This window comes from Prunus persica, chromosome G6, assembly GCF_000346465.2.
Source record: "Prunus persica cultivar Lovell chromosome G6, Prunus_persica_NCBIv2, whole genome shotgun sequence".
Classification (NCBI taxonomy): domain Eukaryota; kingdom Viridiplantae; phylum Streptophyta; class Magnoliopsida; order Rosales; family Rosaceae; genus Prunus; species Prunus persica.
Genome location: NC_034014.1, coordinates 28,037,742 through 28,061,421, shown reverse-complemented (window position 1 = coordinate 28,061,421; position 23,680 = coordinate 28,037,742). Strand labels below are relative to the sequence as shown.

General features: G+C 39.2%; 6 protein-coding genes across 9 annotated transcripts; 2 read left to right on the top strand and 4 right to left on the bottom strand.

Moving 5' to 3' along the window:
• Positions 1,148 to 4,771, bottom strand: LOC18774952 (calreticulin). Its single transcript, XM_007207409.2, has 13 exons — positions 4,577 to 4,771; positions 3,461 to 3,568; positions 3,154 to 3,346; positions 2,798 to 3,056; positions 2,653 to 2,709; positions 2,529 to 2,576; positions 2,360 to 2,446; positions 2,152 to 2,277; positions 1,967 to 2,062; positions 1,836 to 1,883; positions 1,697 to 1,726; positions 1,508 to 1,609; positions 1,148 to 1,418 (listed from the first exon to the last, which is right to left on the bottom strand). Exons 1-13 carry the CDS (start codon positions 4,674 to 4,676, stop codon positions 1,407 to 1,409), a joined length of 1,266 nt encoding a protein of 421 aa, XP_007207471.1. The 5' UTR covers positions 4,677 to 4,771; the 3' UTR covers positions 1,148 to 1,406.
• LOC18772546 (pyrophosphate-energized vacuolar membrane proton pump 1) lies at positions 5,935 to 9,941 on the bottom strand. Its single transcript, XM_007208004.2, has 8 exons — positions 9,482 to 9,941; positions 8,311 to 8,885; positions 7,767 to 8,146; positions 7,575 to 7,661; positions 7,112 to 7,442; positions 6,615 to 7,025; positions 6,471 to 6,530; positions 5,935 to 6,385 (listed from the first exon to the last, which is right to left on the bottom strand). The coding sequence occupies exons 1-8, from the start codon at positions 9,708 to 9,710 to the stop codon at positions 6,179 to 6,181; spliced, it is 2,280 nt and encodes a 759-aa protein (XP_007208066.1). The 5' UTR covers positions 9,711 to 9,941; the 3' UTR covers positions 5,935 to 6,178.
• On the bottom strand, positions 10,956 to 13,444 carry LOC18773419 (RNA pseudouridine synthase 1). 2 transcript variants are annotated; one of them, XM_020566289.1, is made up of 2 exons: positions 12,992 to 13,444; positions 10,956 to 12,114 (listed from the first exon to the last, which is right to left on the bottom strand). In XM_020566289.1, the coding sequence occupies exons 1-2, from the start codon at positions 13,416 to 13,418 to the stop codon at positions 11,441 to 11,443; spliced, it is 1,101 nt and encodes a 366-aa protein (XP_020421878.1). In that variant the 5' UTR covers positions 13,419 to 13,444; the 3' UTR covers positions 10,956 to 11,440. The 2 variants fall into 2 exon arrangements, with proteins under 2 accessions (XP_020421878.1, XP_007205588.2); XM_007205526.2 differs by having other exon boundaries at positions 10,956 to 12,108.
• LOC18772853 (peptide chain release factor PrfB2, chloroplastic) lies at positions 13,483 to 17,001 on the top strand. The gene is made up of 7 exons (XM_007206442.2): positions 13,483 to 14,263; positions 14,614 to 14,826; positions 15,257 to 15,358; positions 15,537 to 15,674; positions 15,891 to 16,195; positions 16,318 to 16,471; positions 16,572 to 17,001. The coding sequence occupies exons 1-7, from the start codon at positions 13,592 to 13,594 to the stop codon at positions 16,704 to 16,706; spliced, it is 1,719 nt and encodes a 572-aa protein (XP_007206504.2). The 5' UTR covers positions 13,483 to 13,591; the 3' UTR covers positions 16,707 to 17,001.
• LOC18771962 lies at positions 17,754 to 18,973 on the top strand. Its single transcript, XM_007205850.2, has 2 exons — positions 17,754 to 18,007; positions 18,152 to 18,973. Exons 1-2 carry the CDS (start codon positions 17,900 to 17,902, stop codon positions 18,662 to 18,664), a joined length of 621 nt encoding a protein of 206 aa, XP_007205912.1. The 5' UTR covers positions 17,754 to 17,899; the 3' UTR covers positions 18,665 to 18,973.
• LOC109949952 (arp2/3 complex-activating protein rickA-like) lies at positions 19,079 to 22,932 on the bottom strand. Of its 3 annotated transcripts, XM_020567047.1 has the most exons (7): positions 22,203 to 22,932; positions 21,495 to 21,713; positions 21,230 to 21,403; positions 21,005 to 21,111; positions 20,485 to 20,795; positions 19,626 to 20,389; positions 19,079 to 19,592 (listed from the first exon to the last, which is right to left on the bottom strand). In XM_020567047.1, the coding sequence occupies exons 1-7, from the start codon at positions 22,413 to 22,415 to the stop codon at positions 19,458 to 19,460; spliced, it is 1,923 nt and encodes a 640-aa protein (XP_020422636.1). In that variant the 5' UTR covers positions 22,416 to 22,932; the 3' UTR covers positions 19,079 to 19,457. The 3 variants fall into 3 exon arrangements, with proteins under 3 accessions (XP_020422636.1, XP_020422635.1, XP_020422634.1); XM_020567046.1 differs by having other exon boundaries at positions 19,079 to 20,365; XM_020567045.1 differs by having other exon boundaries at positions 19,079 to 20,389; positions 22,203 to 22,931.

Here is a 23,680-nt window from a genome sequence, read left to right as displayed (position 1 = left end):
CTGAATAAAAGGTGCATCATTGTTAGTGCTTAGTTGCCCTCGAGTGGCTGACTGACTCCACTATTATGTGCATTCTTTCATTTCTGTATATGTAATTTGCAATCACCGATCTAATTTCTTTGCTAAGGATCATTGATTTTACATATGATCGTGCTGGATCTGCTGCCGCTGGAACTAAAATGCAGGTTCACATTAACTTCAGAACTGATTGGTTTCTTATATTTTAATTGCTTACTTCATTCATCGGGACAGTTTGAGGCCTGAAGAAGAAGAGCTTCATGATGACGAAAAGACAGACAACAGGCTGGAGAAGTAGTTGGCCAGAGTGCTCAAAGTGCAATGGATGTTGAAGTTCTTTGCATGGATCATTTAAAGAAAAAGTAGTGATACTAGAGAGAGAGACTCCACTTCTGAAGCTGCAACTCTATGTAAACCAGGAAAAACCCATGCATTGATAAGAGATGAAGCTCAAGTTTTATCTAGTGCTGATCTTAAAGCAACAGAAACCCCTCATTTAGGCAGATCACTTCCTTATTTGGACTATCCCCACTGGTAGGACCTTCATTCATTTCCAGGAATGCATTTGAACCAGTAACTTTACGAGTTTTAGTAATTGGGTTGTGAATTTTGACAGGTTTAACCGAAATCCCAAGTTCCCAACTAACCCCAACTCAAATTTAATCGAATGAATAATTTCTCACCAAACTCTATTCATACCTTACCCAACCTAACCCACAAATTTAAACTAAAAAATTCATGTTGGTACTTCAGACGAATTCAAATTGAACCAGTCTTAATCACAGCTCATTATTCTAGCTACAGAGGAAAGGGATTTCATAAAATCACATCGCGTAATGTCACTATCACAAAATTCTAGCACCTGAATTTTTCTAACACTTTAATTTGGCAATACAATCAGCCTTTTTCTTAGAGCATCTCCAAGGTAAGGCAAAAGAGTAGACCCACCTCATTTGCTTTGTCACATTAGTATTTTCATACTCCAAGGAAGATACAAATGGGTAGGTAAAATATACACCACTCTCCCCAACAGGTTATTATAATACAATTTTGCCAATTTCATTTGCCTCTTCCCTTGGAGATGCTCTTAGGGGTCATATCCATCAAAGAAAATTGCAAAATATAAAGATAAACCAAGGAAAATATTGATTTTAAAGGTATTCAAAAAAACTTGTTTAAACTATGCTCATGAATGCGATTATGAAAAACACATCTCATCAATTTGTTCCCATGGCTCAAACAGCTAAATAAGATTAAGACATCAGCAGCTAAAGCAGTTTGGCATGCAACTTTTAGCAATATCTGTTCCCTCTAAGAGGTTCTACAGCTAAAAAATAAGACGAAAAAACATCCCAAGCTTATCTCTAGAACTTTGCGGTGCTCCCTCCCTACAGTTCATCCTGAAAATCCAAAGCGCAAGACACTTACGATCAGTAAACACCCTAGGAATATGGTCAGTTCATTAACAGCAAGAGGAAAGAAAACCTACATGTTTCTCAGCCTCAGTTTCGGCACTCTCTTCAGTTGAGTCTGGTTTCGATTCGGAATCAGATTCTTCTCCATCTTCGGCGTCAGCATCATCGTCCTCGGCCTGAAAAAACACGCTGAAGCTGTTAGGGGACCATGGAAAACAAAAATGTAATATCTAAACTCTCGGGTGGCAGTTTTGAATGCTTACATCAGAATCAACTGGGTCTTCTTTTGATTCCTGGTAAAAGGATTAAGGTAACAAGTTAATAAAGATGAAAACCACATGATTCCTAATTGTGTAAATAGTTTTGTACTCCATGAACAACGTCAGAGGCAAAGAGAGGTACCTCCTCCTGCAGCTTCTTCTCCAGCTCCTCGAATGCTGCCTTCTCGGCCTGAAATTGCATGGAACTCAATCAGACATCTAAAATGAATATACTTTTAAGGAGCTAAGCAAAAGGTCTATTAGATGGCATACATCTTTCTGTTTGCCCCATGTTTCCTCAGCCAACTGCTTTGCATACTCCGGCTCATCAGTGATCAAAATGTTGTCAAACAGGGTTCCAGATTTCACCTGGCACATTACACATTTTGCCTAATCAGAATTTGAGTAACATGGGATGGGACCAACAATAGCAAACAAAATGTAACAGACGAAATTACCTGCCACAATTCGATTCCGACGTACTTCAAGTTGGGGTAAACATACAGCTCAGGGTCATCCTTGAATTCTGGGTTGTCAATCAATGGTGCCTTCCACTTTCCCTTGAAGTTGGGGTTCTTGATTTTCTGCATAGTGGTGGAGAAAAATTATGAACAAGTGTTCACAAGTTGCATTATAAGCTATTATACAAACCACAATTCCACAAACCTTTGGCTTCCATTCACCCTTGTACTCAGGGTTGGGAATGGTTGGGGCAGTCCATTCACCATCTTCCTCATCATCCCAGTCTTCAGGCTGAAACACCAAGACAGTTAGTGAGCAAGAAAAGTGCTCCCGCATATGTGTAGTATTTTGAAATTCAAAGTTAAACCAATACCTTCTTGGCATCGGAATCGGCTATTTCCTTGGGAATGTCATCATACCCCTACAAATAGACAATATGAGTCTAGGGTTTAGGGTGTGCATTCAGTAGGTAAGAAGTATAAAGAAATTGTGACTACCTCTGGCTTCTTATCTTCAGGGTCAGGGATGTATTCTTGGTCTTCCCAATCTTCAGGCTGTCAATATTAAATAGTCAAAACTTATTCAACACTTCAGTCATGATTAGTTAATTGACGTCTCAACAATTCAATTAAAGGTAATTACTTTCTTGGCCTCGGGATCCTTGATTTTCTTTGCAGGCAGAAGATCCCAATCGCTGTAGAGGCTACCAGTTTGTTTCTCAGCATTGTCAATAAGGATGGTGTAGGTAGCATCTGGACGGATGATAAAAGTATAGACATGAGTGAGTTGGTCAGTCTCACAAGGAACATCCTTCTTGATCAAGTTATTTGTATTATTGTAGTTAAGAATTGCATGCACTTTCTTGGTGCTGTATCCGCAGATATCTGGCCCAAACATGATACTGCAAACAACAAAAGTTTATATACCAAATCAACAATGAGGTAAAGAAATTGAAGCAAAGAAAACAAAATCATCAGACAAATATGGATATCACTAGCCTGTATGGGGTATCACCGCCAAATTTCTTCTGATCAACATCACCACTGAGTAGCTTGATGTAGCCACCACCACAGTCAAGTTTCTGCTCATGCTTCACAGAAAATTGAAACACGAGTGTCTTATCCTTGTTGCTGAATTCAGGGAACTCAGCTGATATGGCATAGAACCTGTAGTCCTCACTTGTTTGGATACCTGTACCAAGATGTCAAAGTCATTGAAAATGGTCATCAGGATAGGCATCAAAATATTTTTTTTAAATCAAGAAAGGAACACAGTAAAGAATCAGTATTGGTTATAAACGGATACCTTTGTCATTAGGGTCTCCATTCCATTTTCCAGAGGTGTAGTTCCATTCACCAGCCAGGTTCTCCTCTTTCTTCCACTCGGAAGTAACCCAACGTTTATCCCATCCGTCTTTAGTATTTTCCAAATAGTATAAGAAAAAGAAATAAAAGGGAATCAGAATAACAGAACTAGAAAAAAGATCAATGGAAACAGAGAAAAATAAAGAACCAGAGAAGTAGACATTTCACATGCACACTAGAAATAAGCTTCAATTTTTATTTTTTTTGTAAAGTCAATTGGAAAACTAGTTGACCAAGAAATGTTACTAGTTGACACCACATCCATGTCAATTCGACTAAGACAGAGTATTCATCATACTATACCACTGCCAAAAATCTGTCCGCCTTTCGAGCTCTACTCATCAAAATCAGGCACGATTGCAACATTCGCAGGTAATTGACCAGTTCAACAACAGAAAGACACGAGCCTCAAGGCAATACATAGCTAGAGCAACACTAGAATATGAATTTTAACAGCATGTACAGGATTTAGCTTTAATCATCTGTTCCAATTCATATGGTATACATGGATTGTAAACACCTTGTGAGACTACACAGTGCAAACAAAGAATGCAACATTCTCGAACAGAAATTGGACTAGAAACATTAGAATGATTGATTTTCTCCATCCAATCCCATTTATATTGATTCAGGAAAAACCCTAAACCTCACTTTCATTCTGCAAACACTGCAATGCTGACATTGACTATATGCATATACACATGCATAGAAATTATATAGCCACACATGCGCACATACATATACAACCAAACATTTCTATTAGAAATGTAACCAAAAACCACAACTGAAGCTCAAAATTCAACAATATGTCAAGATTCCCACAGATCCATTTCAAATTAGTAAATTCAACTCACACTGACGCATTTAAATAAACATTATCAAAAAAACAATCAGATCGAGTTGCAGACTCATATACAACACCGATCCTCCAGAAATGACATTGGATTCAACCCAATTATACCCTAAACCAGTGAACATGCAATCAAACACTGAGCGCATACATCCATACACCTACAGATACACAGAGTGAGAAACAGAGAGAGATGTATAGTTATACCCTCGAAGCGTTCTTCGAAGAAGACCTTGGCGGAGGCGATAGCTAGGAGAGAGAGGAGGATCAGGGACAGCAAGCTAGAGTTTGGAACCCTAAACGCCATCGTTTTCACCCACTGAGAGTTGCAGAGCTACCGAGTGTGATGAGAGAGCTCGATCTCTGGAGGCTGTTATATAGGTCTACTTGCTTGGTTTAACCTGCTGTGGTTAAACAGTGGGTTTTTGCTTGGCGTTAGAGCCCTCGTTGGATGACGTGGACTAACCATAGTCCGCCACATCATCACAGATTGTCATTGTTGTGAGGTGGCGATATCTGATTGGGCCTTCTCCGAAGTATCGACTGTGGCAATTGGATGCGACACGTAGATTGGCATCGACTCTGAGTTTACGAAACTACCCATGTAGTACAGAAAGTTGCCAACCCTGATTGGTTTGGTAACTTTGAGGTGTAGTGGTGTGTAGCCACTGGCCAGTAACAGTAAGGCATATTAATGACGTTATTATCTTTTTAATTTAACTTTTATGGGATTGGTCTCTGGAAATTAATAGGAGATTATGGTTAGGTTAAGATTAGGTTAAAACCCGGACTAATTCAGATTAAGCTCTTCTGAGGAACAAAGGGCCGGATTTGTTTTTTTTTTTATATTAAACTTTTCTTAATTGGACCGTGTCTTGTCTTATAGGACAAATTCCATTGTCTTTGTACACAACATTGTGAATATCAAAGTCTTAGCCCACACTGCAATGTTTGAGCCTGGATCACAATTCAATGCATAGTTTGTAAGTTTGAATCTGTAATTGGATATAAGATATCTCAGTCATTTATTTTTTAGAACACGAATAATGATATGATTATGTATAGGATTGTGATCAATTAATAAAAGTAAAGCGAAACATATCTGGTTAGATCAGTTGATCAAAATAAGGTGTCAGACTGTCAGTCCTTTTGTGTCCGAGATTCGAATGATTTGGTAAAGGAACTTTATTATGAAGGAAAAGTAAAATTCTCCTTTCATATCTACTCTTGGGCAGCAATTGATTTATATATTCCAAAATATATTCGCATTGGGACTTTGCTTAGGACAAACACATAGGAAAAAGCACATAGCACCATACTAAAGAGATAAACATTGGTACGCTGGAATCTGGATAGTGGGCCGGCACTCATTTTGTTTCTGCTGTGCAATTCTCTGGATGCTTAGATTGGAAGCCACTCAAAACCCCCCACCAATTATGGTTTGCACACAAATGGTATTTGCTTTTCTCCTCCCTCTTGCTTTCAAAATAAATGTTTTTAGTCTTTGACAGAGTAGATAGAGAGAGAGTTTCTGGATTTGAGTATTTGAAGAACATGGTAACTCATTATACCAACAGAAATATAATGATAAAAATGCATGATCTAGAAATGGCAAAATTCAGTAGGGATACATATATTATTTAGTTCAAAGTAAAATTGGGAATTAGAGCAAAGACATATATATGTAGCTTCTACTTTACATCATGAAAGTACTGATTAGGGTGAAGCTCCATTTGACATTTTACTGCTCAAACCAGTGAATTTATATACCGGAGGTTAAACTGATGGTGTTTTTTACAGCTCCAGATTTCAAAGCCATTTGAAGAGCACGCCTCCATGAGCTGCAAAGAATGGAGCAAACACCAAGGACTCAACTGCCATGAGCTTGATAAGAATGTTGAGTGAAGGACCAGAAGTGTCCTTGAGGGGGTCTCCGATTGTGTCGCCTATCACGGCCGCCTTGTGAGGATCAGAACCCTTAGGACCTAGTGATTTAGCATGTTCAGAAGCACCAGCCTACAGGCATATCAAGGCAAGATATCAGAACCAACACAAATCAGAGAGCAGTTTTAAATCAAAAGTTGCAAGAACAAAAGCTTGCCTCTATGTATTTCTTTGCATTATCCCATGCACCACCGGTGTTCGAAGCTGAAATGGCAATCTGTGAAAGAAAACAAAAGGGAGGCACTTAAGGAAAACTGATCAGGAAGACTAAGAAATTGAAAACCTGTCGCTAGAGCTTTACCTGCACGCCAGAAACAAGTGAACCAGCAAGGATCCCAGCAAGAGTTTCTACTCCAAAGAAGGTCCCGGCAATGAGTGGCGTAAGCATGACCAAAGCGCCAGGCGGGATCATCTCCTTGAGGGAAGCATCAGTGGAAATCTTGACACATGTTGCGTAATCTGGCTTCGCTGTTCCTTCCATGAGGCCTGGAATTGTATTGAATTGTCTGCGAACCTCTTCGACCATTTTGAGTGCTGCACTTCCCACGCTCTTCATTGTCATGGCTGAAAACCAGTATGGAAGCATAGCTCCCACAAGCAAGCCAATGAAGACTTTTGGGGTCAGCACATCAACAGTCTCTATGCCTGCTCTGCTAACATAGGCACCAAACAAAGCAAGAGAAACAAGAGCGGCTGATCCAATAGCAAAACCCTGATACATAAAGGAAAATATGTCAATTGAAAGAAGGGATACAAATCATCAAACTCAAGACCTAATCTCCTGACTGTTTGTTTTACCTTGCCAATAGCTGCAGTTGTGTTTCCGGCAGCATCTAAAGCATCTGTTCTTTCGCGTATCTCATGGCTCATACCGGCCATTTCTGCAATCCCACCAGCATTGTCACTTATTGGGCCATAAGCATCAATTGCAAGACCTGTGGAGATAGTACTGAGCATTCCCAACGCAGCCACAGCAATTCCATACATGGCGGCCAAGCTAAAGCTAACGTATATAGCAAAGGCAATGGCAAATACAGGAATGATGACTGATTTGTAACCCAGAGCCAGCCCGAAAATCACGTTTGTTGCAGCACCAGTCCTACAAGAATCTGCCACATCCTGCACTGGACTGCAAACCAAACACAGTAGTAATAAGCATCAGAGATTTGATTTGCTGCAATATGATTTAGTATGGCATTGAAAATATATGTAGTCATTATGAAGACCAGGAAAGAGTAAATGAACTAGGAAAATGGCTCGCCTGTAAGCATTGCTAGTGTAGTATTCTGTAGTATATCCAATAACAAGACCAGCCCACAAGCCAATTGCTACACAAAAGAAGAGGTACCTGCAGCTCACATGTAATTCAAATAGAGAATATTAAATGTTACAGGGACACGAATTAAAGACACCAGGGGAAGAAAACAGAAATTGGGGATGGAAAGAGGCATACCAGTTCTTGACAGCCTTATTGGTTCCAAAGCTGAAGAGAGTGAATTCTGATGGTAAAGCTACAAAAGTGACCGCGGCAATCCCAGCAGTCATTAAAACTGTTGAGATAAGAAGTTGTCGCTTCAAGGACGGTTCGATCTCATTCACTTTCTTGATTTCAAACAGATCAGTTGCAAAAAGGGTTGTTATCAGACAAACCACAATCCCCATTGAGCTTATGATCAATGGATATGACATGGCTGTGTAGTCATGACTGATACCAAAGGATGAGATGGATGCAACAAACAATGCTGCACAAGATGATTCGGCATAAGATCCGAATAGGTCAGATCCCATTCCTGCAATGTCTCCTACATTGTCACCCACATTGTCTGCAATAACCTGAAAAAGAAACACAAAATTTGTGAATGATTAAAACTAATCAATTCCCTGCACCCAAAAATAGTAACTTGATACTAAATTTGTCAAAGTCATGCACTACAATGGAAAGTTCTAAAAGAAATGAGCAAACAAGCAAAGTACAAAAGGGAGATGTAGGAACTTACAGCTGGGTTTCGCGGATCATCTTCAGGGATATTTCGTTCAACCTTCCCGACAAGATCAGCACCAACATCAGCTGCTTTTGTGTATATACCTCCGCCAACTCTTCCAAAGAGTGCCATTGAAGAACCTCCAAGTCCATAGCCAGTAATTGACTCATACAGTCCTTCCCAGTCATCCCCATAATACAACTTAAATAGATTGATAGTGATATACAGCACCAAAAGGCCGTTGGCAGCAAGAAGGAATCCCATCACAGCACCAGAGCGAAAAGCGGTAATGAAAGCCTTCCCGACACCCCTCCTTGCTTCTAGAGTTGTTCTGGCATTGGCATATGTTGCAATCTTCATCCCAAAAAAACCAGAGAGGACTGAGGTAAGAGCGCCGAGCAAGAAGGCAATAGTAGTAAACAAGGCATTGGCTAATGCTGGTTTACATGTATTGCCCGTGTTATATGTGCAAGGTTCACTTTTGGTACTAAAACCCTTCACTGAACCAAGGAAGAGGAAGATTATGGCACTAAATACACCCACGAAGATGCTAAGGTATCTGTATTGGGTAAACAGAAAAGAGGTCGCCCCTAGGAACAATATACAAATCAAAGTCAGATTTAACTGCACAAATAACTTGTATCATAGTTTAGTACAAGGAGGATAACAAATACTTTTGAGAGAACAATGAGTCCATACTAAAATTGTTTTGGAACCATTAACAAGTATAAACTAAAAGTATGGCAACAAATTAAAAGGAAAAAAACATTACACAAAAGACAAAATAAGGAAATTCCCTCTTGAACATTTTGTCTACTGTTTTTATAAGTTTCTGGAATTATCTCAAGGATCAAACAACAAGAGAGGAAATACAATATTTAGAAGTATAGAAATTCATGTCCACATCCAAAAAAAAAAGGGGTAAGTCCAAGAATGTTTAGGAGCATGGAAGAATTTACTGTCACAAAAGAGCAGCAACCAAGAAACTTCACTGACATGATTTCTTAAAGAAACTTTTCATAAAAATGGACATGCTAGGATGCATCTTATAGTCAGTGGTATGAAATAGGGAAAAAAAGAGTAAAACAGTATTAAGAACTAGATCCCCTTGAGCATAACCATCTTAAGCAGAGGATTTAAAGCACAAATATCAAAGAACAGAGAGAGAGAGAGAGAGAGAGCTTACCAATAGAAATGGCATTTTGAATTTCAGCAACCTTGATGGTAACCTCAAGGCTGTCAACACCCTCTTCTGCTTCTCCAATCAACTTGTCCTTATAGCCATTCCCCTCACCATAGCTACCAGAGACCTTCACCCTTGAGACCAAAAACCACTGAAGCAAAGCAAAAGCAAGTCCAACAAGAGCAGCCAAAGGGATCAGAAGCTGAGTTAGGCCTTCACTTAGCAAACCCATTTCCAAAAACTCCAAAGACAAATGGTTCCTTTTAGCTTTCTGAGCATGCACAAATATATATGGCAAAGAAGCAAACAAAGCTGGGTTTTGAACTTCAGCCTCTTAATCTAGATTTGCATTATCCAAATGATCATAATATCTTAGTGGGTTTGCATTGCATGGCCATTGGAGTCCATAAAGCTGGCTGGTTTGAAAGGCAGGTGAGGCTTGGGGTAGATTCTTCTTAACCTTGGACTGAGCACAACTGGTTGTTTTGATTAATAGGTAGATGTTGTGTCTGAGACGTCTCTATCCCAAAGGACAATACTTTTTCTCATTGATGGATGGATAGAGTTGGCCAGATCAGCACCAGCCCCATGGATAAACACAAGCTCAATAATTACTATGTAAATCACAATTTTCTTGTTCAAGGGAAGGAGGCCTAGAAGGTCTTTGGGGTGAAGGTTTCTTTTTTCGTGAAAGTTAAATGGCTTTTTGTGTAGTAGTTTCTGCCCCAAGTTTAGTAAAATTACTTTTTTGTCCCGAACGTTTATCTTCTTTTTATGTTAAAGTAAAGTTGCACCTTTATTTGATTTGACACCAGAGGAAACATTTAAATTATGTTGATTGGGATTGAAATTAAGTAAGTTGGTGTTGGTAATTAGGGATTGAAATTATGATTTTGCAGGAAATATCAAGACGGTTGGTTTGTTGTCGGTGGCATATGAAACAAATACAAAAAGAAGGATTATTTTTACCATTTTCTTATGGCAGCTTTATTTCCTGCGTACGCAATTGTATTTTAATGCATAATGTGATGCTAACTTGAATTCCAAATAAATTCAAATTGCAGTAAAGAAACATTTGTACCTAAAAAAATAAAAAGTCAACAAAATTCTCCAAAAATCTTGTTGCGAATTTTCCTTTCCTTTTCGTAGCCTCTACCTAAACTTGATACATCATACAGTATGACAAAAATAAGTCTTTGATTGTATTCTACAAAATCTTTTCGTAGCGTCTTTAAAGTCTTTGAGATTCCTAATGATTAAAACAAAATTATAATTATAATATTGTGACCAAGATGAGTTTGCCACGCATTCACACTTAGAATTGACACGTGGAGCTCAACCGGCTCAAAATACTGGTTGGACTTTTCTACCTTCATGACCACTATACCTTTGTTTGGTAAGATAATGATAAAAATGTGCAGAGAGTCATATAAAATGGTAAAATTTTCAGCTAATTCAATGATTGTAGGCTTCTTCGAAATTGGAAATTTCAAAGTTAATTTGTTGTTTTCAAAGCACTACATGCATGCATATGATGGTAATTGCAAATTTGAGAAGAAAACATGGTACAACAGATTTTCCTTGCAACTTGTTTACTTACAAGAGTTTTTTGACATTTCAATCCCAAACCATTCTCCCAGGATGATCATACAAAGCTGAATGTAAGGAGCTGATGGTGAGGTGAAGATAAGGCTTCTGTGGCAAACTGGAGACAATTGTGTGCTTTCTTTCAGCATCAAACCTAAAACCTTTTCCGGTAGACAATAATAACCATGTTGAAGTACGAATCAAGAAAATACAGTTCCCTTCACATAGAATCAAGTTATCAACTGCAGTCAGAGATGCAGACTAGAACTCTATGCTATGCTTTCTCATTTTTTATGCATGAAACCTGGCCATAATTTGGAAGATCGATCTTCTCAAAACCGGAAAATTAACACCGAAACCATTAGACTCGCTTAACTAGGGCTGCAAAGCCTGGCTGGCCCAAGAAGGTACAGGTGCCTGAAACATTACTGGAAGACCAGTAATGGGGTGCTCAAAAGACAAGCTCTCCGCATGAAGTTCATGGCCATCATAAGTTCTCCCTTTCCACTCATACACGCCCTCATACTTGACATCCCCTCTTATGGAAATTCCAAGATACTGGCAATGCAGGCGGATTTGATGTGTTCTTCCACTCCTAGGACGCGCTCTCACCAAAATCTCATCCTTCTTTGTGTCTTTATCTATTACAGCTTTCTCTTGAACTACTATAGTATTTGCTTCATCTTTCTTAAATTCAGATGGCTCTTTCAAGCTCCCTTGTCCATTTATTGATAATACTTCAAAGGATGTTTCCATGTCTCTGACCATTGATCCACCTGGAAGTGTACGGCCTACATCTGAAGCAGCATACACTCGCCAGGCCCCAAATTTTGACCGACCATGACCTGATTTAAGGGTGATTCTTTCCCATTTCGGAGCTGAACCAATGCAGCGTGCAATGTATGTTTTTGAAATTTTGTGATCAGTAAATGCCTTCACAAGCTTGGAAGCTACTTTGTGTGACTTGGTTATTACCATTAGCCCACTAGTGTCACGATCAAGCCGATTTGCAAGATGGAGTTCTAGCTGGTTGGCCGGGGTCCCTGCAACTGATAATTTGAACTTTGATCAATGTTAACAAAAGAGTAACAAAACTCAAACTCTTTCAAAAACTTCTTTTCTGCCCACCATAAGGTTTAAGTAGTCAGCACTCGCATATCAGATGAAATAGACAGCTTTTCCTGAATCTGATTATGCCTATTAAACCATTTTAGAATGAACTGAACTTGGTGCCAATTGACTGGAGAATCTACAACAAAACTAAACCTTTATCCCAGCTAATTAGGATTGATTACATGAGTTTTCAGCAAAAAGGAAGAAAAGAAGAAAAGGGCATCAACTAAACCTTTTTTTTTTTTGTTATACAAACCTATCTGAAGGACTTGAACCATCTCAGGTCCTTAGTTAGTACATTGGTTTTATATTTTATTCAAAATTGAAGGATTTGTACGCATTTAAGACTAAAGCGACAAAAATCCAGTATCAGTATATCTCAGATAAACTTTTTTAGCAATATATGATAACGATTTAGCAAGTACATTACCGAAAACTCTACTAGAATGGCCAGTGGAAAGAAAGCTCATATTGCTGAGAAGCAAATTTCAAACACAAAACGAGAAAATTTGTGCATCTGTGAAACACAGCCAATCAGCCAAATGCTACCACAATTGAACACAAAGCTTCATCTATTTAGTAAATACTAAAACAGAACGGGTAAAGATGATGCCTTTGAGCCTAATAATCTATAGTATTTCAGAATGTTCATAAAATCGCTAGACCCGCCTAGACCCGCCTAGGCCGATTTTTCGAACTCTAATCCCACTAAGTCCATTAAACTACATAAAACTTGAACGTCATGCTAAATATATTAGCAACAAGCTGACCCAGAGGATTGAAAACAGCCCAACAAAAGAAAATGGAGCTGACCTGACTCGGCCGAGTCACAGAGAAGCTGAGGGACCGATTCCAACACGCTCTCACAGTAAACTCCCTGAGGTTTGTTGACAACAATGAGCCACTGGTCCTCGAAAACGACGTCGTCTCTAGAGAGGGAAAAGAGGCTGGATTTGGAGGAGGCAGACATGGCTCTCGCCAGCTCTATGTGCTTTGAGATGGGTGGCAGAGGCGGGGAGAGGGGCACGGGGTAATTCTGGGAGGTTTGGAGGGCATTTTGGGAACTGGGATTTATGGCGTCGAACTGGACTGACATGGTGATTGAGCTGCGGCTGAGAAAAACGAAGGCTTTTGGGGTGAAGAAGAGAGTGGCGGGTTGGAGAGAGAAGAGAGGAAGAGGGAAGGGCATTTTTGTCAACAAATTGTACTGGTTTCCATAAATACGACATCGTTTTGACATATATGCCTTCTTCTAATCAAAACTAACTCAAGGAGCTCCAATTAAAAAACCCTCCAGAGGAATATCTGAGTCTCTGGTAAACCCTGAACTCGAACATCAGAGAAACAAATTCAAAGTTTTTATTTTTCTGCTATATCTTTCCCAATTAGAAACCAGAAAATTAGAGAAGGAAAATGTCATCTTTCATGTTCAGAAAGAGAGCAAGCAGTGGATCCTGGGTGGTTCTCTGTCAAAACCCTGAAGCTAAAACCCAGTTTGTTCCCTATTTACTATTCTCCACTCTATCTGAACCCCAACCCACTACACTGAATAAACCCTCAAAGCCTCAAAATTTATCAAATTCAATTGAAAACAAGAGGATTTTGGATTCTGGGTCGTCCTCGTTTTCGCTTAAAACCTCAAAAACCCTACTTGGGTCTGTCCACAATCACACCTTTTCACGTAATATCTTCGTTTCAGGCTCCAAGCCTCTGGCTTTAAGCTCTGCTTCCGGGAAAAATATCACTGGGTCTCATTGTAGTCCCCTGTCTTCAATCTCATTTGGTTCACAAAGGCGTGGTATTTGGCATTTGAGCACAGAAAACAGGGTTTTGGCTTCTGGGTGTGGTGTTTTGGTGCTTCCAATGGTGAAAAGTTTATATTCGTCTCGTGGTGGTCTCGCGCCTTGCAGCTTGGGTTGCTTGTTTGGTACGCAGGCTGCTATGGAGCCGTCGACCTGTGATGGGCTTACAGTTGATCGAATCATTGCTAGTGAGTGGCTAATTCTGGATGAGGATGAGAGTGATTGGAAGAGTCACGCTGCTGCAATTGCCCAATCCATTCATCTAATTAAGAAACGTTTGCAGGTACAACTTATAATGAGATCATTCTATTATGTTCCTGTGCTCATTAATTAATCAGGACTTGTACGTAATGGAATGTGACTGATTTGTTATTTTTCCTCTGCAATTTTTGGGTTTCATTTGGAAGCATAATTTTGTTGCTTATGTTGGGGATTCAATCATTTGGTTTGGTTGGTACTCTGTTTGTCTTGGATTGAAGTGAATTTAAGCTGAATATTTCTTCCGGTGGGAAATTTTAGCTGTTTCTGAAGTATAACTCTTGTTACTAAATGCTGAATGGATTTCGGTTTGGGTTTGTATATGACCTACTTGGGCTTAATTTTTAAGTACAAGTTTTCTGTTTGTGGTGGCAGTGGAAGAAGTTGATGATTAGGTTGGATCTGTTATCAGCGGAGGTGAATAAACCAGACCTTTGGAATGATCCTGTACATGCAGGGAAGATAAGCCGTGAGCATGGTTCACTTATGGGTAAAATGAAAGAAGTGAAGGCATTTGAGCGGGAATTGCTTGAGCATATAGACATGGTAAAGCTTGCCCGTGAAGAGAATGACGGAGAGCTGGAATCGGTGGGCCCTCAATACTTCTCATAGGCATGTTATCACTCTGTTTCATGGTTTGTGCCATCTTGAACAATTAGCATCAATTTGATGTTTTATTCACTGGTTATTGTAGATTTAATTTAGGATGTGGTCTGCTATGTGAGCTGGTGCTTTGAACTATATAATTACTTTGTCATGTACGCCAAATCGTGAAAAATCCATTATTGAATCAATGCCCACATTATATAATTGTAACCATTGCTTAGAATCAATCCAATAACTGCTTTCATTATTGAATTTAGCCATCAGTTAACACTCTACGTTAATTCAAGAAGCATCAATTAAATTGGTCATATGTTGAATCCTTACTGTAAAGTTGGGTCCCTAAATTTAAGTAATAAGGTACTTCAGAACAGCATGCATTGTGCTTTTCAGTTATGTGGATTCCCCTTTGCAGGAATCCATGAACGCTTTGCTTAAAATGAGAATAACTTCAAAGGAGAAGGAGACTGAAGCTTTGTTAGCTGGGGAGCAGGATCCTTGCTCATGTTACATAGAGGTCCGTTTGATATTTACATCGTGTTATTCTGCATCAAAATTTCCTACGTTCTTTGAAACATGTATCGGCGCATAGTTGGTTGGCATCTTGTACTTATCACGGATGTTATAAAGGTGAACACCATAGTTGTGGTTGTATATATCCCGAGCAAGCCCCTTGAAATTTTTATGCAATGTAGGTTCAATCAGGAGCTGGGGGTACAGAGAGCAATGACTGGGCAGCAATGGTCATGCAGATGTATAAAGTGTGGGCTCAACAACGTGGATATAAAATATCTGTGGTGGATGAAATGCCGGGTGAGATTGCAGGAATCAAGGTTCAAGTTCTTACCATCCTCTAGTCAACTGATCCTTTGTATTCGTCAAATGGATCCATGAAACATCTGTACTAATTTTTACTCAGTAAAGTAGAAGAAATCAGCATATCGCATGCATGTGCCAATCCACCCTCCCACACAGACTATATTGCAGTAAAAGCCTGTTAACTCAAGATTGTACCAGTTTTCTGACTTCAGATCAATATGTTCTTGCAGCGGGCAACAATTAAAGTTGATGGTGAGTATGCTTTTGGATATGCCAAAGCAGAAGTAGGAGTGCACAGGTTGGTACGGATCTCACCTTTTGACAGTAGTAAGCGCAGGCATACCTCTTTTGCTGCTGTTGCTGTGACTCCAATCAATGAAGACGCGTCTGCTCATGTACAAATTAATGAATCTGATCTGCGCATTGAGCGATTTCGTTCTGGGGGACCTGGAGGCCAGCATGCTAATACAACTGATAGTGCTGTGAGGATTGTTCACGTTCCTACAGGAATTACTGCTACTAGTCAAAATGAGAGGTATTAAATGCACCTGCATGTTCTTGTGCAACTCTTACTCATTTTTTTGCTTTTTATGTTTGGAACTAAGAACTGCCAACTTTCATCCTTGTTATGGAGTTTCATTTTTCTTCTATGTACAGATCACAACATATGAATAAAGCTTCAGCAATGGCTGTTCTTCAGTCGCGACTAGACCAGCTTGAGATGGCACGCCAGACTCAGATGAATGCACAGTATTCACAATCTCTTACTGACATAACCTGGGGCAGCCAGATACGTAGCTACGTGCTCCATGTACGCCCTAGTACTACTAGCAGCACAAAATTTCCATCCCTACCCTCCATGCCATTGACAACCTAAGCCACACTAACTTTCATTGCTTCTTATGATGCAGCCATACCGGATGGTGAAAGATCTTCGAACAAACTACGAAGTCTCGGATCCCGATTCTGTCCTTGAGGGAGATCTAGATGGCTTCATCATGAGTTATTTATCAGCTTCCTTGGATAAAGATGAAGATGACCGCTAAAACAAGTTTCATCTTGACTACCCTGCGTATCTTCAGCAAGGCTGAATCTGTGCTGCATGTCCAGACATCGAACTTGTGATATATTTCAGTCATTCGCCTACGATCCATGCAAGGCAGCAAGAATTTAGGATGACATTTGTATATCCGGTGAAGGGATAGGATGGAAATTACTTTATAACATTCTTTGATACCAAAAGTTTTGGTAGTAATCTGATTTTGTAATGAAATATAGGTTGATGATATGAGCTGATTTTAGTAGTAAATTTAATATATTATCCACTTTTTTCTTCTTTTATCAACGGCTTAAACATGTTACTAGGGGTAGGCGCGGTCCGGTTCGGTCCGGTTCTCACTTCAAACCGGAACCGAAACCGGTATTATTTAATTGGTCCGGTTTAGGCAAAAAAAATTTCAAAAACCGGCCGGTTCGGTTCTAACCGGTTCCGGTCCGGTTTTGAACCGGATTATTAATTTATTATTTTTTTAATAAAAAAATTATAATAAAAAACTTATTTTTTTAGCTTAAAAATGAACAAATAATCCAATTCATACATTTAGAAATTTTTTGAAGTTGAACTTGGAAAATTAGTGATTATAAAAGTTAAAATATGGCATTAGATTTTAAAATTTTGTAAAAATATAAATATAAAATATATGACCGGTCCGGTTCGGTCCGGTCCGGTGCGGAGAGATGTAAAACAGGAACCGAAACTGGTTGAAACCAGTTCGGTCCGGTTCCGGTCCGGTTTGTTGACTTTTTTGGTCAACCGATTTTTTTCCGATTGTTTTTTACAGGTTCGATTCGGTGTTCCGGTTTTCCGGTCCCGATGCCCACGCCTACATGTTACTGAGAATGTGCTGAACCCGTTCTCCTCTCTTTTTCTTCAAATCTTTTTATAAGCTTTAAATATTTCCTAATAAGATCCTAGAATATTAAAATATTTAAACAAAAATCCTAGCATGGGCCTCGTTGTGGACCTTTGGGCTCAAACTTTTTGTGAAGGTCCATAATTAAGCCCATTCATTTTATATTCCAAAAAGTAGCAAGAAAATACCTGTCGTTTACAATTAGGGCTTCCACGGAGCCAGAGAGAGAGAGAGCGCGCGCAGAGAGGGATCGGAATTGGAATCGGAGTATTAGGGCTTGCAGCTTTGAGAGTGTCGCGATTATAGGTTTGCAGGAGAATTGAAGAATGGGTTCTTCTTCGGTGATAACCCCCGAAGATGTATTAGAGTCTCTGATGAACGATGGTACCATTGATGCTCTCAGGTTAAAGATCATCAATCAGCTCAAAGCCAATGTAATTCTCTCTCTCCCTCTCTCTATCTCTTTCTGTTTTTATTTTAGTTTTTATTTTTATTTTTATTTTTTTTAAGTAGAATTTTGGAGCAGAATTGTTCGTTTGTTTGTGAATTATAATGGTAATGGTTCATGGGTTTTGCAGGAAGAGCTGAAGAAGACGACCATTAAAATGGCGGAACAGAGCAAAGTTCTCAACACTCCTGGGGCCGAGAAACAAACAAAAAGAGAGCTTTTTGATGCACTTAGGCAGGAGCTTGAAACCCAAGTGCTTGAGAAGGCCTCTAAGTCTGTTTGGGAGTTAATTTTAGACAACAATGGATTGGGAAAGGAAATCAACCATACAGTTGAAAGGGTATTTTGCAAATTGAGTGGCCGCGAACCGCCGCTGTTTCCTCCTCCTGATGCCAATGAAAATGCCAATGACAAGGAAAAAGAAAAAGAGAAAGGTAAAGGCAAAGGCAAAGGCAAAGGCAAAGGCAAGGAAACAGCAGCAAGTGATTCACATGAGAAGGAGAAATCAAATTCTGTATTCAAGAAGAGGAGTTTTAGTGAACTAAATGAACAAGGTGAAGTAGAAGACCATCAAGTTGCAGCTAAATCTGATGAACCTCCAGCTGTTGTGCCTGAAGAAGACTCACAAGTTTTGAAGACTTGAATTTTACTGCTTCTTCAGGCCATCTTGTTAGACTAGTTTTGTTTTAGTTTTTATTGTCTATATATCCACTCTAGGAGGATGACTAAGTTGTGCGTGCTTTGCTTTTAACCATTTACTTTAGCTTTGCTTCTCCTCCAAGTAGATGAGAGTACATGCTTCCATATTGCCATTCTTTAATTACCTGCTCTGTGATTTTGGGTCTTGAAGGTTGTAACACAAATTAACTTGTTTAGTGTATGTCTCTTTGTTTATGTATATTTTATTGAATAAGAAGAAGAAATCCTTTGTCCTCTGCAGACGGGCTTTAAATTAATGACTTTGTAGTTGGTAATTTGATGAGGATCCATCCCTCTCCCCACTTGTTGGGAATTTCTTTTTGTATAATCTTTTTTTTTTTTTTTTTTTTTTTTTTGGGGGGTGGATTTGGATTAAATTATATGATCACTGGATGTCAAATTTGTTGTACTTGGATTAGATTAGATTAAGCAAGATGTTACAAATCCTTCAAGGTTGGAATTGGAGAGATTTTCATATGGAATGCATGTATACCCAAATCTTGAACGAATTTCAAGAACATCCCTCGGACCATTCATTGTTGGACAGAAGCATGCCAACGCTGAAGCCTGAATGCTTTTGGAAAAGTTAATTAAAAAGGAAAAATGCTAAGCAAGCACTAACCAACCAAACAAACAGGGGATCAAGACTATATAATCCCTCTCTACAAGGATATCCACAAAAATAATACTAACCTAACCAAAGGGATGAAACTGAGGCAATATACACTTATCCCAGGTCATATTTGTGGATTCCAGCGGTTTGCCAAATTATTGAAATCTTCCATCCTTTGATTTTGAGAGAAAGGTGAATGCAGTGAGTTGTGCCCAGCCATATGTATCCCTGAGTTCTCGGCAGAACCTTGTGGCGGCACCTCCCAGCTGGCTGGTTGAGGTGGTGGCGGCACCCCCCAGCTGGCTGGTTGAGGTGGTGGCGGCACCCCCCAGCTGGCTGGTTGAGGTGGTGGCGGCACCCCCCAGCTGGCTGGTTGAGGTGGTAGCGGCACCCCCCAGCTGGCTGGTTGAGGTGGTGGCGGCACCCCCCAGCTGGCTGGTTGAGGTGGTGGCGGCACCCCCCAGCTGGCTGGTTGAGGTGGTGGCGGCAACCCCCAGCTGGCTGGTTGAGGTGGTGGCGGCAACCCCCAGCTGGCTGGTTGAGGTGGTGGCGGCACCCCCCAGCTGGCTGGTTGAGGTGGTGGCGGCACCCAGCTCTTTGGATGAGGCTGGAGTGCATTAACAGTTGCACTGGGAACCAAGTTTCCGTTACCAGTCATTTGTTGTCCATAGTTTGTGTGCCTTGTACCAGTTCCAACTGCAGGATTCACTTGCTCTGGGAATCCAATTAGTGAGTTGACCTGTGTCATGAATTGTTCATCACTAAACTCAACTTCTGACTCAAACAACAACTTGTTTTCAATGGAAGCGAGTATTTGAGACTCTAGATTAGCGCGTTCCAACGCTTGATCATATGCATTAAAGTTCTGGAAGGAAATGGTTGGATTCATTTGAGGTGCTGCAGCAACAGAAACCAATCCTGGAAGTTGCTCTCCCCCGAAAAACTCTGCAAAGTTGGTCGTTTCTGTGATTCTTCCTTGATCCCAGTATGGCATATGTGGATTTTCAACAGCTTGGAAGCTGTTTGCCTCATCTAAAGTCGAAGAAAAATCCATAACTATATCATCACAAGATATTTGGGAAAACAACATTAGTGTATGTGGTGAAAGCCTAAGAAAAGCTATATATGGTTGAAAGAAGCAATATAACTACCTGATATTGGTGAAGTCGAATCCTTGATCCTAAGAGATGGTTTGGCTTGTTCATATCTTCGAATTTTTTGAGTAGGACGTGTCTGGACACATGGTGACAAGGTTGACTGGAAATTGGAGGGGATTTCTGGCCCATGTCCATCAAAATTAAAAGAAATTTCTGCAATTCCATCGTTGGAGTCTGACTGAAAGTAGGGAGATCTTCGACTTGGGAAAGGTTTTTGGCTCAGTTCGAAAAACCGGAGTTCGCGTTGTACGAGCTTCTCATAGTGTTTGTCAAGAACACCTGGAGCAAATTGAACATAATGCCTCCTGCAAACAGAACGTTGTGAAAAAGCTACATCAGCTCAACTGCTTGAACAATTAAGGACAGATGACAAAGTGAAGATAGGAAATATAGTAAGCTAAACAAATCTTTTTTTGGTGAATCATTTTGATAAGAGAACCATTGATTCTGAAGTTGTGCTGTTTGGTGTAATTCATCAGTACTATAAATATCAAGAAATAATTAGGATAAGAACCTGTGAATGAGAGCTTCACCGTTGGTGAAATCTGTTGCCACATTCCACACGGTATGCTTTCTTGGCAGCGGATTCGATTCCCGGTGGAAAGAAGGTGGCTGCTTTAACTGCAAAAACATCACCACATCAACACCTTGAGACAAAAAAATGTGCCTCATAGAGAAAAAATCTCTATCCAATTAATAGTTATGATGAAGGCTATTATCACAAGGAAGAATATATAACCTCAATTTCTAGAATTCCAGGCTGATTTTCTTCAATAACAGCTCTCATTGATAAAATATCGGACCACTGCACTTCAATCTTGCTCTTCAAACCTTGATCTAAGATTTCCCACACCAGTTTTCGCTTAGCATAGTAACATTTGGCCACCAGATCACCTTCATGTTGAGTTACTCTCTGCACATATTGTAATCAGAATCTAATGAACAAAAAGTTTTATTTTTTCTCCACTTTAAATCAAAGTGTTGCAGATTGTTAAAGTGCCAACCTGAAATGAACCAATTCTGAGTAATGTTGCACCAAAGTTAGAAGCCTTAAGTTTTTCCTTGTCAGACATTAATTGAAAATCATTATGAATAATTTCGGGTGCTCGAATAATCTTATTTTTCCGGGGCACAATCCTTTCTGTTAAGTCCAGAAAAGAGGGTGTCTTCCCAAGATTCAAACCAAGAGGACGTAAGCCTAGAAGAGTTTGAGCCAGTTGAGCCTACAAAGAATGCAGCAACAAAACGTTATAAATAGAAACATTACACAATTAGGAAATAATACACAGTTACCTATTCAAATGAATGAAAGATAGAAACAAAAACCTAGAAGAAAAGCCAACGTGTTTTTGCTGGAAAATAGGCCACCGTGATTAATACGAGGGAAATGATAAAGAAATAAGGAAAACCTTTCTTCTCTCTAGTATTTTACTTTTCCAATAGTTACAATTAAAATGAAACAACAATGAAAGAGAAATCAAAATGCCAACTTTTATGAACAAAAACCAACAAGAGAGGAAAAGTTAAAGCCTGCAAAACCCAAAAAGCCCCATGCATAACATTCAATCTAAAATAAACCCCACAACAAAACCAATTAAAGTCATAAAAATGTCAAGATTCAAGATCCATGCATGAGAATCCTGAAAGAACAAAAAAAAATAAATATTGAATTCATCATAAAAGATAAAATGATATGAGTGTAAAGAAGAAACCTTTTCATTAGAATCAATGGGAACTTCCTTGAGCCTCTTGTTTGCAGCTTCTGAGATATTGTGCTCATGAGCAGAACTAGAACCAATGTCACGCTTCAAAGACTCCGAATTCTGAGACCACTCAGAAGCACCAGAAGCGTCACTAAACCCACCACCGCCATCAAAATCATCGTTCCACCTGAAAATCCCATCAGAACCAATCCCCTGAACCATTTTCTTTATTTTTGTTTTTCTTGTTTCTTTTTTCCTGTCTTTTCGGATGAGCAAATTACGAAATTAAGCAAAACCCCGTTGAAGATTAACTGAGTTTCATTCAGTTGAAGTCTCAGACGAGTGTTTGTGAACGAATTGGAGGAGAGAGAGAGAGAGGGAAAGAGAGAAGCGGCGAGAACAGGGGAAACAGAGCAAAACAGAGCAAGTGACGGGTGTGAATGTGACTTTGGGTGACAATTGCAGAGGCAAAGCTGACTCTGGCTTTGGGCTTATAAAGGTTGAGAGGAGAACTCCTTTTGACGCAGGACTGCTGAGGTCATTCTTTTACACGTGGAATCTTTCCTTCTTTTCATTGGGCCCCACATAAATTTTCCTTTTTTTTAAAAAAAAAAAATTTAAATATATTTTTTTTATACGCCTGGTTTTAAGGCAAGTACTCAGGTTTGTTAGTTGAAAAGCGAGGAAAAAAGATATTGGTTTTGGATTTTATTTCTGGTTGAACTGTTTAGTTAGATAAATTAATTTTTGTTTCTTTTAAACACTGCTGCTTAAAGTTCTCTTTTCCATTTTTATGTCAAATTATTAACTTAAGCATGAAAAACATGCTTCGGCCGGATGTGCTCTCCCTCCACTCTACATTCGAATTTAAATATCCTTCTCGTAGTTTAGATTCGATTAAAATAAAATATTATTTATATAAAAAATAAAAATAAAATACATGAATGGTGTTAAATAGTTGGCCATGGACTTTACCATTCAAGGAAATAATGAAGCAACTGTATTAGCATGTAATGTATAGAGTATGAGTTATAGTATGAATAGACAAAATGAATATGCTTATGTAACCGAAAAGAAAAATAGACTTATTTGTTGTTTTAAACTCTAAATTAAAGTTTGTTAGGAAAATAAATCATATTACCTCTATTTTTATTTAAAATGCTGCTAAACGAATCCTAAAATTAACTGAGCACACCATACTACAAAAATATATATTGAATTACTAATTTACCCTAATATAAAATGATCAAAAAGGATGTATGAAATTGTGAAACAAATATAATTTTAATAAGTACATCCTACTAACCATATTCAACCTTAATCAAAAGATTACTTGGTTCTCATCTTTGTGATCTGCAAGTCAGAATGGATTGGAGCAGATGAAGCCTTCCTGTTCTTTGTGTTTATGCTCCAACAATCTTTTATCATCCTAATTACCCAATCAGCAATAAGAAAAGAAACCGAATCAAAGTTAAAGTCAAAGTTTC